Genomic DNA, 15,537 nt, shown 5'->3' on the forward strand with positions numbered 1-15,537 from the left:
AAGATATAACCACTGACAGGATGGCCTTGAGGTACCCACCCATACTTTCCTCAAAGCTGTCTAGCCTGGGTTTGAATCTCGACCAGCTATGAAATGTCATCCTGGTGTTTCACAGGCTGGGTGAATCATGAATGTGTGTGTTGTTACTACTCTTTATCTGGGCCTCCTGTCTTCCGACATTATTTAATGGATGTTAAGATCCCCACAGTGTCCTTCACGAAGAATGGGTGAGTTATTGCCGGCACTGTGGCCAAATTACAAATTCCTGCCCGAACTACTTTTGGGAAATCAATGAAAAACCACCTAGTCTGAGTGGGGGAGAGAGGGGAGATGGAGGGGAGTTTGGGGGAAAGGGGAGGTGAGGGGAGTGGGGGAGAAAGGAAGGGATTGGGGGAGAGAGGAGGGGATTTGGGGAGAGACAAGGAGTGGGTGAGAGATGGGGAGTGGGAGGGGAGAGGGAAGAGAGAGAGAGAGAGGGGGGAGAAGAAGTGGAGGGAGAGAGAGAGGAGGGGAAAAAGGGAGGGGGGAGGGGATGAAGGGAGAGAGGAGGGGAATAGGAGGTTGGGGGAGGGGAGGAAGAAATTTCTTTCTGCATCCATCCTGTCCACCTCATTCCTCCCTCCATTTTGTCCTTCAGCTCCACTGTCAGTGTTCCCCCCCTACCCTCACTCTGCTTCCTTTTGTCCTTTTGTATCCTGATCCGTTTTGTCTTCTAGCTCTTCCACAAGCCTTGACTCTGTACACAAAAAACTGAGAGGTTGGCAACCATTATACAGGCTTAATGGACCGAATGGTTTCTTTCTGTGTTGAAGTTCCTTAGAAGGGAAGTCATTCATTATATATTGTGAACCGTGGTGTCTGTCCGTGTGTTCGTCTGTCTACCGTTTATGGTGGCTGCTTCTCATGCTGCATTGAAAAGCTCAACATTCAATTTTGACATGACGGAAGAACAAGCATGAGTAATATTGATGTTAAATTTTATTTTGCAACCAGGATATTTTGCACCTTTTTGAGACAAATCCAACCTCCGTCACCCGATGTTGCACCACCATTTTGTGGTGGGCGGGAAAAGTAGTTCAGAGCTTTGGCTCCACGTGAAACCAAGAGAACAACACAATTGACCTTTTTAAAGTTCATGAAATATAATTTATATTGATAGATTAACTTAAACTTTCCCCTCTCTGGGGAAAGTTACTATTGCTAGAAAGTGGTATCCAAAACATAAACTGCTCAGCCTGGCTTACGAGTATGCGCTCTACCGAGTGCCATTCTAGTTTATTTAGATACACTTTACCAGCTCACTACCAACACAAACTTTGATTTCTGCATTTATTTGTATGCACTTTACAATCACCACTACATACATACCACCTTGAATTGTTTAATTATTTATTTATACAGCGTACACTTTAGCATCACCACAATTTACAGTACATAACACATTTATTTATTTAATACGCTTTACAATTTGCATTTCCAATACACAACCTTTCATTATATATTTACTCATATACACTTTACCATCTACACAACCAATGTAAAAGTTTTCATTGATTGATTGATTTATATATTTTTATGCACTCTACCTTCACCGCAATCTACATACCACTGGGAATTATTTATTTATTTATTATTATGCACTGTACCATCACTACAAATATACCACTTTAAATTGTTGATTTATGGATAAACTCTTTACCATCTTAACGACCGACATACCACCTTGAATTGTTTATTTCTTTATATACGTTTTACCACTTTACCCTCTCATACCATGTGCGTGTTGATAAAATGTGGTTCGCCCTGGCACGGGGCAGGACACTTTACCATCCCCTTTCAAGCTGTGTTTTCGGAGCTTGTCCTCAATGTGGATTTGTATTCTTGATTGTTTTGTGTTCCATAATATTAGTACAGGCAGGTTCCAACTTCCTATAGCTCTTATATTTTAATTTTAGAAAATGGAGTAATCTCACTGACACTTGTCCTCATGCTCACTGATGTGCACAACATTGCAATGTTTTATACTTTAAGGCATATAATATTTCTTGCATTACTATTTCTTTTAAGAACATTTTAGTGCTTATTCGTGACTTATTTCTGGGTAATTTAAAATCAAACATCTGAGCATTTCATTATCACCTATATCAGTTCATCGTGTATGTCGAGAGTAGTTTTGGGCAGAAACTTATTCCCCAAGAATGAATGTGTCAAAATGTGCTAAAATATATCAATATTTTGTGTTGTCATCATCATTACAGTTATAAAATTTTAATGAGAGCAATAATAATCACAAAAACGATAAATAATAATACTATTTGACCAGTATTTCCACATGAGTGAGACGTAATTGAACACAAAAATACAACTGAAAGATTGAATTTTCCATTGTGACATGTCTTACCTTGTGGCTTGTTTGATATCCTTGATCAAAGCTTCTCTCCTGTCTTTCACCTTCTTACTCAGGTTCTCATTCTTAAGGTCTTCAAGGAAGATTACGCAGTCTATAAAAATAACACACAGTGATGAGGATGAAAGTTAGTAGAATAGAGACTTTATTACCTCCGCCACCAAAGGTGGACAGAGGCTACATTTTCACCCCCTGTCCAGCTGTCTGTGAACAGGATATCTCAACAAGTTGTGAATGGATTCGGACAAAATTTTGTGGAGAGGTTGGGTGTGTGCCAAGGAAGAATTGATTAGATTTTGGTGACTATCTGAATAAGGAAATGAGAATTTTTAATTTTTTAAGTGATTCTTCACCATTGAGAGATTCTTCACCATCTCAAAAAGTTGTGGACTTGTTACGACAAAACTAGGATGGATGAGTTGGTTCGGTGACAAGAACAAGCCGATTCGATTTCAGTTTAGGTCCGGATCCAGATCCAGCCTATCAGTGGGATACAAAATGTAAACTGTTCAGCCTGGCGGAGGTATGCGCTCTATCGAGTGCTGTTCTCGTCAAGGCTTGTGTCGTGTGTGTCAGTGAACAATTTGAATGATGGGTTTTATTAACTGTTATACTTTGATAACAAAACATATGTCTTGCTTTCTTTAATGACCATTATTATTTCCACCTTGTAGTGGGGATGGCCAAAAAAATATTTTGGCTCAAATCCTTCACGATTCAGCTGGCACGGTCTGAAGCTCAACTAAGTAGGTTAGAACAGGTATTTGGAATTTGGTCAGGGTGCTTGCCTAATCTTCTTGAAGAATACCATAGGATTTTGAGCATCCACCAACTAATTCTGACAGATGGGACGCCCAATTAAATGTCCATCCGATGGACGGTATATCCATTGATGTATATCTATGCAAAACACCTGGGTGAAAGTGTATAGTTGGTTTGGGATTCGAACCCAGGCTAGACTGGTCAGATGCAAGTGTGTACACCTCTATACTATTGTTGCCAGTCTAATAAAACATATCATATTGTAAAAAAAAAATTAGATTCTGCCACAAAATAATATAACTTCAATGAAGAATTCTGCTACGTCACAAACTGTCATTGTTGTAATGTTCAGTCCACTGCATGTAACTTTTGATAATTTCATTTTGAATATTCTTTGAGGGACAACTGTTTTCGAAATAGAGAAAGTGGAGTGGGGTAGAGGGGAGAGGGTAGAAGGTAGAGTCAAAGATTTATTTGAAATTTGTTCAGGATAACAAGGACAACATGAAAATCCAACACAGGTGGAGGCCATTCAGCCCATCATGCCTGTGCGAACACCACACCAACCCAAGATCGAGGAAAGAAAATGCAAAAAATAAAAAATAAACTTTCTAATTAATGAAGGAAAAAAAATTGTATTTTTTTTGTTTTTGTTTTTTTGTTTTGTTTTGTTTTTTGGCTTGCCAGGGATGCCAAGGATATAATAACTTGCCTACTCTCTGTCAAAGACACCGTGGGATCATTAACATTCAACTCAAGCTGGTAGGGGCTGGCAGGATGATCGAGAAGTAGGCGTACTCACTTCCGAGCTGTCGAGACTTGGTTTGAATCCTGACCCAACTAAAAACTGTGATCCCGGTGTTTCACAGGCACGGTGATTAATCAATGTGTGTGCCGTCCCTCGGAACGGGAGTCCCATTTGCCAGCATTAGTTGGTGGACATTAAAGATCCAACCGTGTTCGTGAAGAGTAGGTGAGCTTTCACTGATGGCTTGGCCAAATTCCTGCCCTAACTATGGCTGGGAAGGAAACGGAAAACCACCCAGCATAACCCTTGCCAATAAACCCTTTTGGCATCTGGACCTGCCTCTGGGCAGAACTCCAGCATGCAAATAATGCTGGTACACGGGTCACTCAGTTTAACATCCATCCAATAGACGATGTACTTTGTAATCCAACTCCCTGCCTGCGAAGCCCTAAATTCACAGTTTTTAGTTCGGTTGGGAATCAAACCCAGATTCTATACAGCTCACAAATAAGTGTGCTACCGCTACACTATCCTGTTGAACGAAGGCCTTTAAATAATAATTTTCAAATATAGTTTATATTAATTACTTCCACAAATATGGAAAAATAGTGTTAACAGATTGGTATTTAATGAATGATGGCATCTCATCCTCAAAACTTTTCAATCCCCTTCACTAGAAGTCATCAATAGTTTATTAATTTTGTACAAAATATGCAAAAATATTGATTTAGAAACACTGTATAATGTATAAGATAAATACAAATATATTGCAAAGTTATAAATTGACAGCGTTCATTTTTAGCTCACCTGGAACATAGTTCCGGGGAGCTTATGGGATAGCGCATCGTCCCTCGGTCGGTCGGTCCGTCCATCCACAAATACTTGCAACTTTGTCTCAGAAACTGCACATACAATTATGATTTTACTTTCCTACGACCTTCATCACCCAGTATATACCAAAGTTTGTTCATGGCATAACAACAACAACAACAAAAAAAAAATCGGACCCAAAATGGGCCAACGAGGCTTGCTCCCCAAAATAGGTATTTGTTTTCTTCTCAGAAACTACACATGCAATTCAGATGGAACTTGACCACAATCTTCAACACCCTTGACGTACCAAAGTTTGTTCACGACATTAAAATGTAAAAAAAATACATAAAATAAAATCGGGGTCTAAGGGGGTCGATGGAGGGAGTTTACCAGGGGTCCCCCCCCTTAAAGGGGTATTTGCTTTCTTCTCAGGAACGGCGCATACAATTCCGATGAAACTTGACGAGCCTTCATCACCCGTGATGTACCAAAGATTGTTCACACTATTTCAAAAATTGGGGTCAAAGGAGATTTACAGGGGAGGGGGGGGGGGAGGTTGTCCCTCACAATAGGTATTTGCTACAACATTGGTTCATTGGCCTATTTTGCTGATTCTGTTCCACATTGACTTCCTCCTCAGTATCATTATTCTACCAGATGAGTGCCCAGAGGTGTTGCCCCTATTTTAAAATGTTATTGCAGGTAATGAATGACGTTAACACCAACCTAGTGTTCTTCAATTAAATTAAGCTGGCCAATTAAATAAATGATAAGTGTATATATTGTATAAATGTTAAGTGAGGGATATCTGCTTGTGGATCAATGCTTTCACACATACATACAGTCCAGAACACAAATCCACACTTCATCAGTCGGAAGGTTTAGCTGTAACAGCAGAGTTTAAACTTCTAATAACTCTTTGTAAACATTTGAACTCTACCTTGTAGAACGGTGACGAGGGCGATACACGTTGCTTGCATCGTTTAGACTGGACAGGAGTTGGAGAGAAATGAGGGACGCAATGAAACGAGATGAACCGTGCTGCACAAAACGCTGGCATAACAAAACCACGAGCATTGCCGGAAATGACCGCAAAAACCAGGCGGTCAGAAACGCTGTTGTTGGTATGTTTGGAGGGAGGTGTTCGTTTCTGTTGAGCTTTCAAATCCATCCTTTTTACAGATCTCGAAATGCAAGCAGCCTCCCTGGCACGGTGTTGTGATGGGAACGAGCTGGGCTAACGGATGCACACGCGAGCCATGCTGGAGTTTACGATCACATGTGAGACGTTCAAAAAGTTATTGGAACCAAGAAATGCTGTTTGGAAGCAGTTCAATATATACATGGACAACTTGGGTCACCCGATCAAGATCGGGTTATTTAGACTTTTGTAAAACATTGAGATAATTAATGCTTAAAGCTGAAGCAAAAAGTAACCCGGAAGTGCACCATTGGGCGAAATATTGGCAATATTGGGCAAAATGGACTCATTTCCTTGTTTAAGGTCGATTTCTCGTGATTTGCATGTTGTCGAGCAGTCTCATGTTGTCCTTTTGTATTTTCTTTGATTTTCAGATGTGTACACACACATACATGGAGAATTTTGTTTTCTCCCATGACCTGACCCTGGGTACGCCCAGCATGTATGCATTGAGATTGGACCAACTGGTTGTTTTTTCTATGATTTTCAGATGTCACCTGGTGTAATTGATTAGGTGAGAGCTGATTGGTTATTCTCTCCAATTACGGGTGAGAGATGTGATTGGGTCTTGTTATTTATATGTTAACTGTTATTTGCATTGCACATGGTACATGCTGAGGAGCCTCAGTGGTGCACATTTCTGTCTACACTGTCGTTGATGACTCACCAAGTCATGAAACCGGTCTGGTGGCTGAGAGGTGCATACAACAATGAGATTTGCATGTATATACTACTTGTGATTGCCTGAAGCTGAAGAGGGACCCAGGTCGGGTTTGTTTGAAGCAGCAAAGGTTTTACCTTGTGTAGCTTTTCTTGGTTGCTTTATGCAGCTTTTTTGGCTCGAAGACTGTGGGAGTTTATATATATATATATATATATATATATATATATATATATATATATATATATATATATATATATATATACATTTCTTGCATCTCATTCTTTAATCTTGCTTCTGCTTCTAACTGTTCAATCTGCACAGTGTGGTTCCTCAACATTTCATTCTCCGTTCTCTCTCTTTCCTCTCTCAACATCCTCAGCTCGTTTTGTAATCCCGTCTCTTTGTTTTGGTGTTTCCGTAACTCAGGAGCTTTTTTTTTCCAATTCCTTTCTCATCTCCACACCTCTTTCACATTCTTCCTTCCTCATTTTGTCCACCGTCTTACCGTATTCCTTTAGTTTTTTGGCTGCTCTTAGAGCACCCTTATTCTGGACATTTCCATCTGTCTGTCTGTCCACGAAACTTTGGTCAAGCCTAGGGGCTAAACCACTCAACCGATTCCAATGAAATTTGGTAGGTAGGACCAATATTTCTGGGAATCGTGTGCTTTCGAATATGGGACCCCGGGCCCTAGCAACGGCATAGCAACGGCCCTTTAAAGTGGTCAAAAAATCTTAAAAATCAAAAAAAAATCAAAAAATCGAAGCTTAGAGTTCTGTGCGCAATCTATCTAGTTCTCTTCATGACAAGTTGCTGCCCTAACGAAAAATATTTGTAGGAGGAGATAGGTTTTGGGCGAGTACATGTCGAACATTTCAGAAACGGTTAATTGTGAATATCTCTAAGACAAAGAGTCTGATTTTGATGAAACTTGGGTGAAATGTGTACAATGTGGCTAGCATGTACACAAAAATGAATGGTTGCTATGCACATCTCCGTTGCTAAGCAACAGCTAAAATACTTTATTGTACATCGTACACTTATTGTGGACTGTACAAAAAAATCAATACCTCCGAAACTGGACCTCCGAGGGACCTGTTTTTTTGTGCCCAAGGAGAATGTCTTACAGCATCATATAAAAAAATAAAATCTTTAGCGAATAGATAAATGGAATTACCAGGGCTGCCATTTGTTGAAGTCTCTTTGGAAACATGCCTGAAATTTCACAAGGCGGGTTTCTGGGTGCAAACTAAGAGGGCTGTGATAATCATATTTATTGTGCTAAATTGATTGATAGCATGTACATGAATATCGGCGAGTCGCGTCGGCCAGCTTTCCATCTAGAGCGAGCAGCCATGTCGCCTACCGGCTTGTTTAGATATTTCTCTCTTATTTTTATCTTCTGTTCTAAGCTTCCTCTTATCTGATCGCCTGATCTCACCTTTTTCTTCAGTTGATGCAATTTCAAATCGTGTTCCCATTTTTCCTTTTTTAGCTTTGTTTTCCATTCTTCTTCCAAGTTCTCTCTATCCTGGGAGTTACTAATTCGCTCTTCCTCTATTATTTTGTTCAGTTCCCACTTCTCTTGTTCCAACTCATGGGTACTCCACTCTACTTCCCTCATTTCTCCCTGTAGTTCTTCAAACTGTCTTGACTTTTCCAACAATTCTTCCTTCCTTTGCTCCAGAGATTTCTCTCCTGTTTTTATATCCTGTTCCAGGCTCTCCCTTATCTGATTGCCTGATCTTACCTCTTTCTTCAGATGTTTCAATTCCAAATCGTGTTTCCGTTTTTCCTCTTCCAGCTTTGTTTCCCATTCTTCCTCCAAGTTCTTTCTATTCTGGGAATTACTAATTTGCTCCTCCTCTATTCTTTTGTTCAGTTCACTCTTCTCATGTTCCAAGAAATGGGTAAACCACTCTACTTTATTCTTTTCTTCACATAGCTTTTTTTTCCATTCTTCCTCCACCATTTCACGGAAACACTCCTCCATGAACTCTTCCTCTCAAAATTCTTCCTCCACCTGCCTCTCAAACTCCTCCTCGTTTTCCATCAACATGTAATCAGCAAAGGGATTGTCCTCGGGCCCGATGATGGCCTGGCTGGAAGAAAAAGAGCTCAGGATGCAGCCACCGCCATCTCCAGCCTCACACACAATGAACGGACACTTCATCGGAGCCATGCAGGCGGTGCGTTATAGCATTTACTCCACGACGCAAGCCCTCGTCGTGAAGCCTCGACGGGCCTCAATTCACCTCAATTACCTTCTCCACTCTCGACGTACTGCGGTCGATTGGCAACGCCTTCGCTCACTCAACATGTTTCAAATCCATCGCTCCCATTTTGTTGCTCGCTTCGCGTGCGTTTTCTTTCATTTCACGTGAATTTGTTTTCATCTCGCTCATCAACGCCTCAAACATTTCCATCATCCGCTCCGTGGGCGGATTCGCACGTGGGGGGCGTCCGTCCGCCGCCCCTGCCACTGCGCCCATTTCAGTCTCTGCATATATTTGCAGGGAAGAGTCAACCTGCATAACGGAGTCCTGCACTGTGATTTCGTCCTGAGCCAAAGATTCTATTAACTCATACTCTAAACCACCCTGCGCCTGCTCGCCTTGAGCTGCCATTTTGCGTATCGGAAATAATAAATTTGAACGCTCTGAATTTAATGGAACCGGAGGGTCGCCTCGCACACCCTTGATCCAGTTCCGTTAATTTAGTTTGGAGGAGGATGAATTTGAATCCCACGTCCTGACAACAGTGTTGTGGGTTCTCGCCTGCCCGGCATGCGGGCTACCACCTTTAGCTCAATTGCGGCCGCGCGCCCACCGAACGAGCAATGTCGTCGCAGCTTTCGGATCAACACTGAAACCCAGCTACGGGTGTTTTTAACCACACCATAAACCAGCCAACTCTTCTGTCCACGTGCTACAGGGTCGATCGCCGAATTGTTGATGCACCTAATTATTCGCACAGACAGAAATGCCGGGGATTTATACCTCAACGGAACCTGCACGAAAACAAGCCGCTTTAAGCAGCTCGTTCCATTTGCGATTGCCGAGCAGTTTTTATCGCCAAGCCCCGTCGGACCAGATGTACGTTTTATCGGCTTATAATCAGCCAGCTAATTATTCCGAACGCAATTATGGCAGTCAATGGAGGAAGGGACGCAACGAGCAGGTGACATTCAAAAATAGGGAACATTTATTTGCACATGTAAGCAATGCAATGAATGGGGGTAGGGGACAAGACACAAGTAAAAACCTACAGCCGATATCTATTTATTATGTACATGCACTTAATCAGTTATACTTGGGAGACAAGGCATCGCAGACTTCCATGAAAAAACCCCAGAAAGTAAGAAAGAACTGTGCTCATAAGCCTTTAATGTTCGTCGGAGCTGGGATGACCGAAGGAGCTCCGAGAGGCCGGGTAGGTTACCTCGTCGCCCTTGTGGCGACTTGATGGGTCTTTTGGTCGGCGACCCTCCGTATGTCTCTTTTCACTGGGGGGTGTCACCAAATGCGTTAGTCGCTTAAGCGGCTCAAGCAGCTTGGCGGGCAGCCCTCCTCGGTCGCTTGGCCTTCCCCGTGGCCTGGTCGATCGGGCCTGGCCGATGACGTTTCAGAGGAGCGAATGGGCCTTGCTCTTTTCGAGTTGATGCTCTTTAAGAGCCCGCTCACTCCTCAGCGTCGCTCGACCGACTCGGGGCACGATCGCTCGGAACATTACGTAGCTTGCTGGCGACTTCTCTCCGGCTGCAACTCAACTGCCAGCTTCTCCCATCTCCCGACTCCACTGCTGACTCCAACGGCCCAGCCGAACTCTTCTGTCAACTCCACTAGACTGCCTCCACCGACCAACAACAACCAACACGACCAACAACTGGACTCCCCAACTCGACTCCCTCCACCGACCAACAACCAACCAACAACGACCAACAACCAACCAACAATGACCAACAACGACCAACCACCTCTCGGCGTTGAAACGCGCCTTTTTATAGCCCGGAGGGGAGGGGGCGCTTGGCTTCATCGCCCCAAATCAGCGCTCTCCCCTCTTTCACCTTTGAAATTTCACCCCCGGCCGGCTCCGCCCCTTTCACCGTTCTGATCCGATCTCGTCATCAGACTCGGCCGTGTTTGAGATCACTTTCACAACGCGGCCGTGTTTGAGATCACTTTGCCGCTGTCGAGGATGCCATCGTGTTTGTTTGTGGAGATGTTGTTTGTTGGGGATGTTGTTGTTGGTGAAAAGATGGCGGTGTTGTGGAGATGCTGGTGAGGAGAAGTTCGTTTGTTTGTGGAGATTTTGTTGTTTGTGGAGATTTTGTTGCTTGTGGAGATGATGGTGAGGAGAAGTTCGTCTGTTTGTGGAGAAGGTGGTGAGGAGATGATTGTATAAATAAAAGACAGAAAAGAATAACACTACCTCAAAGGTTCACAGCCCGGCACACGAATAATTCCCGTTATACATCGGTGGTGAAATCTAACCTGGACACACACTTATCGACATAACTGATCTTCGGGGAACCTGAATGGTGATCTGTGAATTTCCACAACCGTCACAACATGTATATATATATATATATATATATATATATATATATATATATATATATATATATATATATATATATATATTCTCTTCTTCTTCTTCTTCTTCTTCTTCTTCTTCTTCTTCTTCTTCTTCTTCTTTCGGCTGCTCCCATTTGGGGTCGCCACAGCGGATCATCCGTATGATCCGCATAGTGATTTGGCACATGTTTTACGCCGGATGCCCTTCCTGACGCAACCCTGGTCGCCTCTTACGACACAGGGATATGGTACACCTATTTTAACCGGGGTATACACCGGCCCAGTATACTGATACTCATTTCGCCGACCTCAGAAGGATGACAGGCTGAGTCAACCCCCTGGTGTATTAATTCAGTGGCCCAACGGGACTTGAGCTCTGGACCTTTTGGATCCAAAGCCGCTGCCCTAACCACTGCGCCAACACCAGGATTAATTGATGTATATCATCAACAGGATACAGGACAGGATATACATATATATATATATATATATATATATATATATATATATATATATATATATATATATATATATATATATATATATATATATATATATATATATATATATATATATATATATATATATATATACATATACATATATACATATACATATATATCTATCTATTATAATACCAAGCTTGCATACTAAAAACTTGGCTCGCCGTCACACGATCCGTAGGAAATTGCTGTGGCACTTAGCGGACATGCCGACAATGTTTGGGAAGTCTTGGCGTTCCATAGTACCACTTGCATTTTGCACAATGCGTATTTTTGTCATTACCCGTGTACAGTCTGTCGCCTGCTGCCAGCTATGTTGTACTGCTATCCCGTGCATGTGCACGCGTATCGCTAGTATATATTGTTGCGGTCTTCGCGCCCGCCGGCGTGCTGACGGCCACGTAACTCGAATCGCAGCACGTCGCCCACCGGACGGACAATCCAGTCGTGACCCTCTCGGACTAACGCCGGGAACCAGTCACGGGTGGACCTTTCGGTCTCACCGCGATCGAGCCAATCAGCCCCCGCGTGGGATAGGGTTGCTCGCCAAATTCGAACTACCTAAGTACCCACGCGGAGGGTAGACCGGGCGATCGCACCTCGCCGCAGGTCGACTTCGGACACGGGCCACTTAAGCGACCCGTTCCGTACTATCAGAATAACCGAGCGGTGTTATCGTCGACCTCGACGGTTCGATTAATTATCGGGCGTATTCAGCCCACTACCAACCCTTTACGTGAAGCAAGATGGGGATTCAATGGAGGAAAAGACGAAGCGAAGCGGGAAACAGTTCAATAATAAAGCACATTTATTCGCGGCACACGGGAAGCACACAAATACAATTCCACCAAATGCACACAAAAAAAAGAAAACACAATTCCATTTACACAAAAAGCAAACATAAAAGTGAAAACACAGTGCAGAGCTAATACCGACTACCGAGCACACGGCAACACTTATACAATTCTACTTCACAGACGGCGCCGACAACACATACCCAAAACCAAGGAAAAGAAATACCCTCAAGGATGAGGCGGGCCTGAGGCCGAGACCGGGTCGCGCCTACCCGTCTGGTGATGAGACGCGGAGCGGCGATGGCCCCGCAACCCGCGGGCCTCGTGGACAGTGCCTGGCAGGGGGTGGGAACGGGGCCCCCTTGGTCGCACTATCTCAGCGCGGGGGGAAACAGGAGGGGGTTGCTGATGCTCGGGGTATAGAGGATCTTTATTATCCCTGGTGTGCGTCTCCACCTCGGCCAGGTCGCGCTGCCGGCCTCCCTCGGGCGTGCAGCTCCTGGCACCGACGCGAGCACCCCCTCGTCCGACTCTCTTCAGCTTCTCCAGCCACTGCAGGCTTCGGGCTCCAGACTTCCACACTCGTCCCCTCCGTTCCGACTCCTTCTCGTTCTCGTTCTCCTTTTCGTTCTCGTTCTCGTTTTCCTTCTACTCTCTCTCTTCGTTCTCGTTCTCTTTTCGTTCTCCTTTTCGTTCTCGTTCTCGTTCTCCTTCTCGTTCCGACTCCTTCTCGTTCTCGTTCTCGTTCTCGTTCTCGTTCTCGTTCTCGTTCTCGTTCTCGTTCTCGTTCTCGTTCTCGTTCTCGTTCTCGTTCTCCTCCTTCTGACTGACGAACACCGTCCTTTTATCCCCCCGTAACTTTGCCTTTGACCCCCTCCCTTTGACCTTTCACCTCGCTCCCCATTGGCCCGAGAAAAAGTGGGCGTGAAGGCTTTTTGATCCACAAATTTGCATATATCGATCGTTCTGGAGGCGGGGCCAAATCGCCCCTCGCTCACCGATTGGACGGCAAAAAGTGGGCGTGTGTCGTTTTTGATCCGTTTTTGAAGCACAAAATCCGTGATTTTGTACAAGCTGTTCAACGTGCGCCCTGCACGAGTCCAACACCGGTACCCACAGCGGGGCAAGAACGGTGGCGATGCTACGGTTGCGAGGTGTGACGTGAAGGTCGTGGCGGTTGTGGTGAAGCGGTGGTTGTGGTCGGTGGTTGATGTTGTGGTTGTGATCATGGCGGTTGGTCCAAAATAAAGATAGTAAAAGAAAAACGGCTATCCTGAAGAGTCGCAGCTCGCATAAATGACATGTATTCCCACTAGACAACGGGTTTGGACCTAACTACACATGTACTTACCGAGATACCTCACCTAAGGGACCTGAATGGTGGTTTGCGAATTTGGTAACCACAACACTATATATATATATATATATATATATATATATATATATATATATATATATATATATATATATATATATATATATATATATATATATATATATATATATATATATACATATATATATATATATATATATATATATATATATATATTGTTGCGAATTCGCGCCCGCCGGCAAGCGATCGTCCACGTGAAGCCAAAAGTGGCCGCCTCACCCACCGGAACGGACAATTCAGTCGTGACCCTCCGGGAACTACCGCCTGGAGCCAGTCACGGGTGGGGGTTTCACCTTACCACAACTCAGTCCGCATTCTTCCCGCGCGAAATAGGGTCCGATCGTTGAATGGTTTATTTACCTAAGTACTCGTGCGAGTAGCGTACCGAGGAGTTGTACCACGCCACAGGCCGACTCCGGACACAAACCGCTTAAGCGGTTCATTCCATATTACAGGGATAACTGAGCGGAGTTATCGTCGGCCTTGACGGTTCCAATTAATTACCGGGATGTTGAAACCCACTACGAATCCCTTACGTGATGCAAGATGGAGATTCAATAAAAGGAAGGAGACGAAGCAAAGCGGGAAACAGTTCAACAAGCAATGCACATTTATTACGGAAACACGGAAGGCACGTATATTACAGTCAAGACAAGATGCAATAAAAGCATCTGCAATACGACCAAATAAAAGGGCAATTATTTACAACACTTATACAGTTCTACTTGTCGGGACTCGGCGCCACATCACTCATGCAAAAAAGCAAAGGAAAGAAAGCCACCCTCACAGGCAAGGAGGCAGACAGGTCCGTGGACCAAATTTGCGTGGATCCTGGAGGAGCGGCCAGGTCCACGAGACCGAGAAGGTCTTACCCGCATCCTCGTGACGTGATGGCGGGCAAGCCACAATGTTCGCGCAGCTGCACCCCGACTCCGTGCCCCTGGCGTGGTCAGCGAGCCCTCTTCGGCGTGCTCCAACGCAAGCAGTTTGGTTGGCACCACGTTTAGGGTGGGGGAGGAACGGGGCCCCCCAGCACTATCTCAGCACGGATGGGGGGGGGAATTGCTGATGCTCAGGGAGAGGGGAATGGCTGGCTGGCTTGGACCCCGCTACGAGACGAGCGACCCCAACACCGCAACCTCGTTGCCGACCGCCGTCTTCACTTGACTCGAACTTGAACTCTTCACTTGCCCCGACCAGCCGCCTGCAACTGAACCACGCGAACTCCGCGAGTCGCCTTATGCTCGCGTATTTATAGGCCGCAGGAGGAGCCTATATGCAAATTTCAGGATCAAAACGCGATTGGAGGCGGGGCCACGCCACCCTCTGTTCAGCCATTGGCGTGGCAAAAAGGGGGCGTGAAGCCTTTTTGATCCGAATTCCTCTCGTAAAGAATCCACGTTCATCGCGCTTGGAGGCGGGACCATACTGCCCGATGCTCACCCATTAGATGGAGAAAAAGGGGGCGTGAAGCCTTCCTGATCCGAATTTCTCCCTCGGGAAGGCCGCCATTCGCGCTCGCGGCTCGATGCGTTCGGCACCAATCGCCGAACGGGCCCTGGACAGCATGACGTTTGGTGTTGACTGGTGGTGTGGTCGATGGTTGGAGAAGGAGATAGGCGAAGGTGGTGGGGGGTTTTCTGTGGTGGTTTGGTGGTTGGCGGGCGTCGTT

General features: G+C 44.6%; 1 protein-coding gene and 1 pseudogene across 2 annotated transcripts in view; both read right to left on the bottom strand.

The window, feature by feature from the left end:
- The window catches only part of LOC147021693 (src kinase-associated phosphoprotein 2-like), a 145,781-nt gene extending 139,933 nt beyond the window's left edge, over positions 1-5,848 (bottom strand). The window contains exons 1-2 of one of the 2 annotated variants that reach the window (XM_085891951.1): positions 5,671-5,848; positions 2,402-2,501 (exon numbers count right to left, since the gene is read on the bottom strand). In XM_085891951.1, coding sequence (XP_085748077.1) covers positions 2,402-2,501; positions 5,671-5,710 — 140 coding nt within the window. In that variant the 5' untranslated portion in view covers positions 5,711-5,848. The remainder of the gene's footprint in view (positions 1-2,401; positions 2,502-5,670) is intronic. The other variant, XM_085891950.1, reaches the window with a different exon arrangement.
- Positions 5,849-7,067: 1,219 nt separating this feature from the next.
- On the bottom strand, positions 7,068-10,384 carry LOC147021695 (uncharacterized; annotated as a pseudogene).
- Between the last annotated feature and the right edge of the window lie 5,153 nt (positions 10,385-15,537).

This window comes from Eptatretus burgeri, chromosome 8 (assembly GCF_056783735.1).
Source record: "Eptatretus burgeri isolate ZD-2024b chromosome 8, Ebu_testis_v1, whole genome shotgun sequence".
Lineage (NCBI taxonomy): Eukaryota > Metazoa > Chordata > Myxini > Myxiniformes > Myxinidae > Eptatretus > Eptatretus burgeri.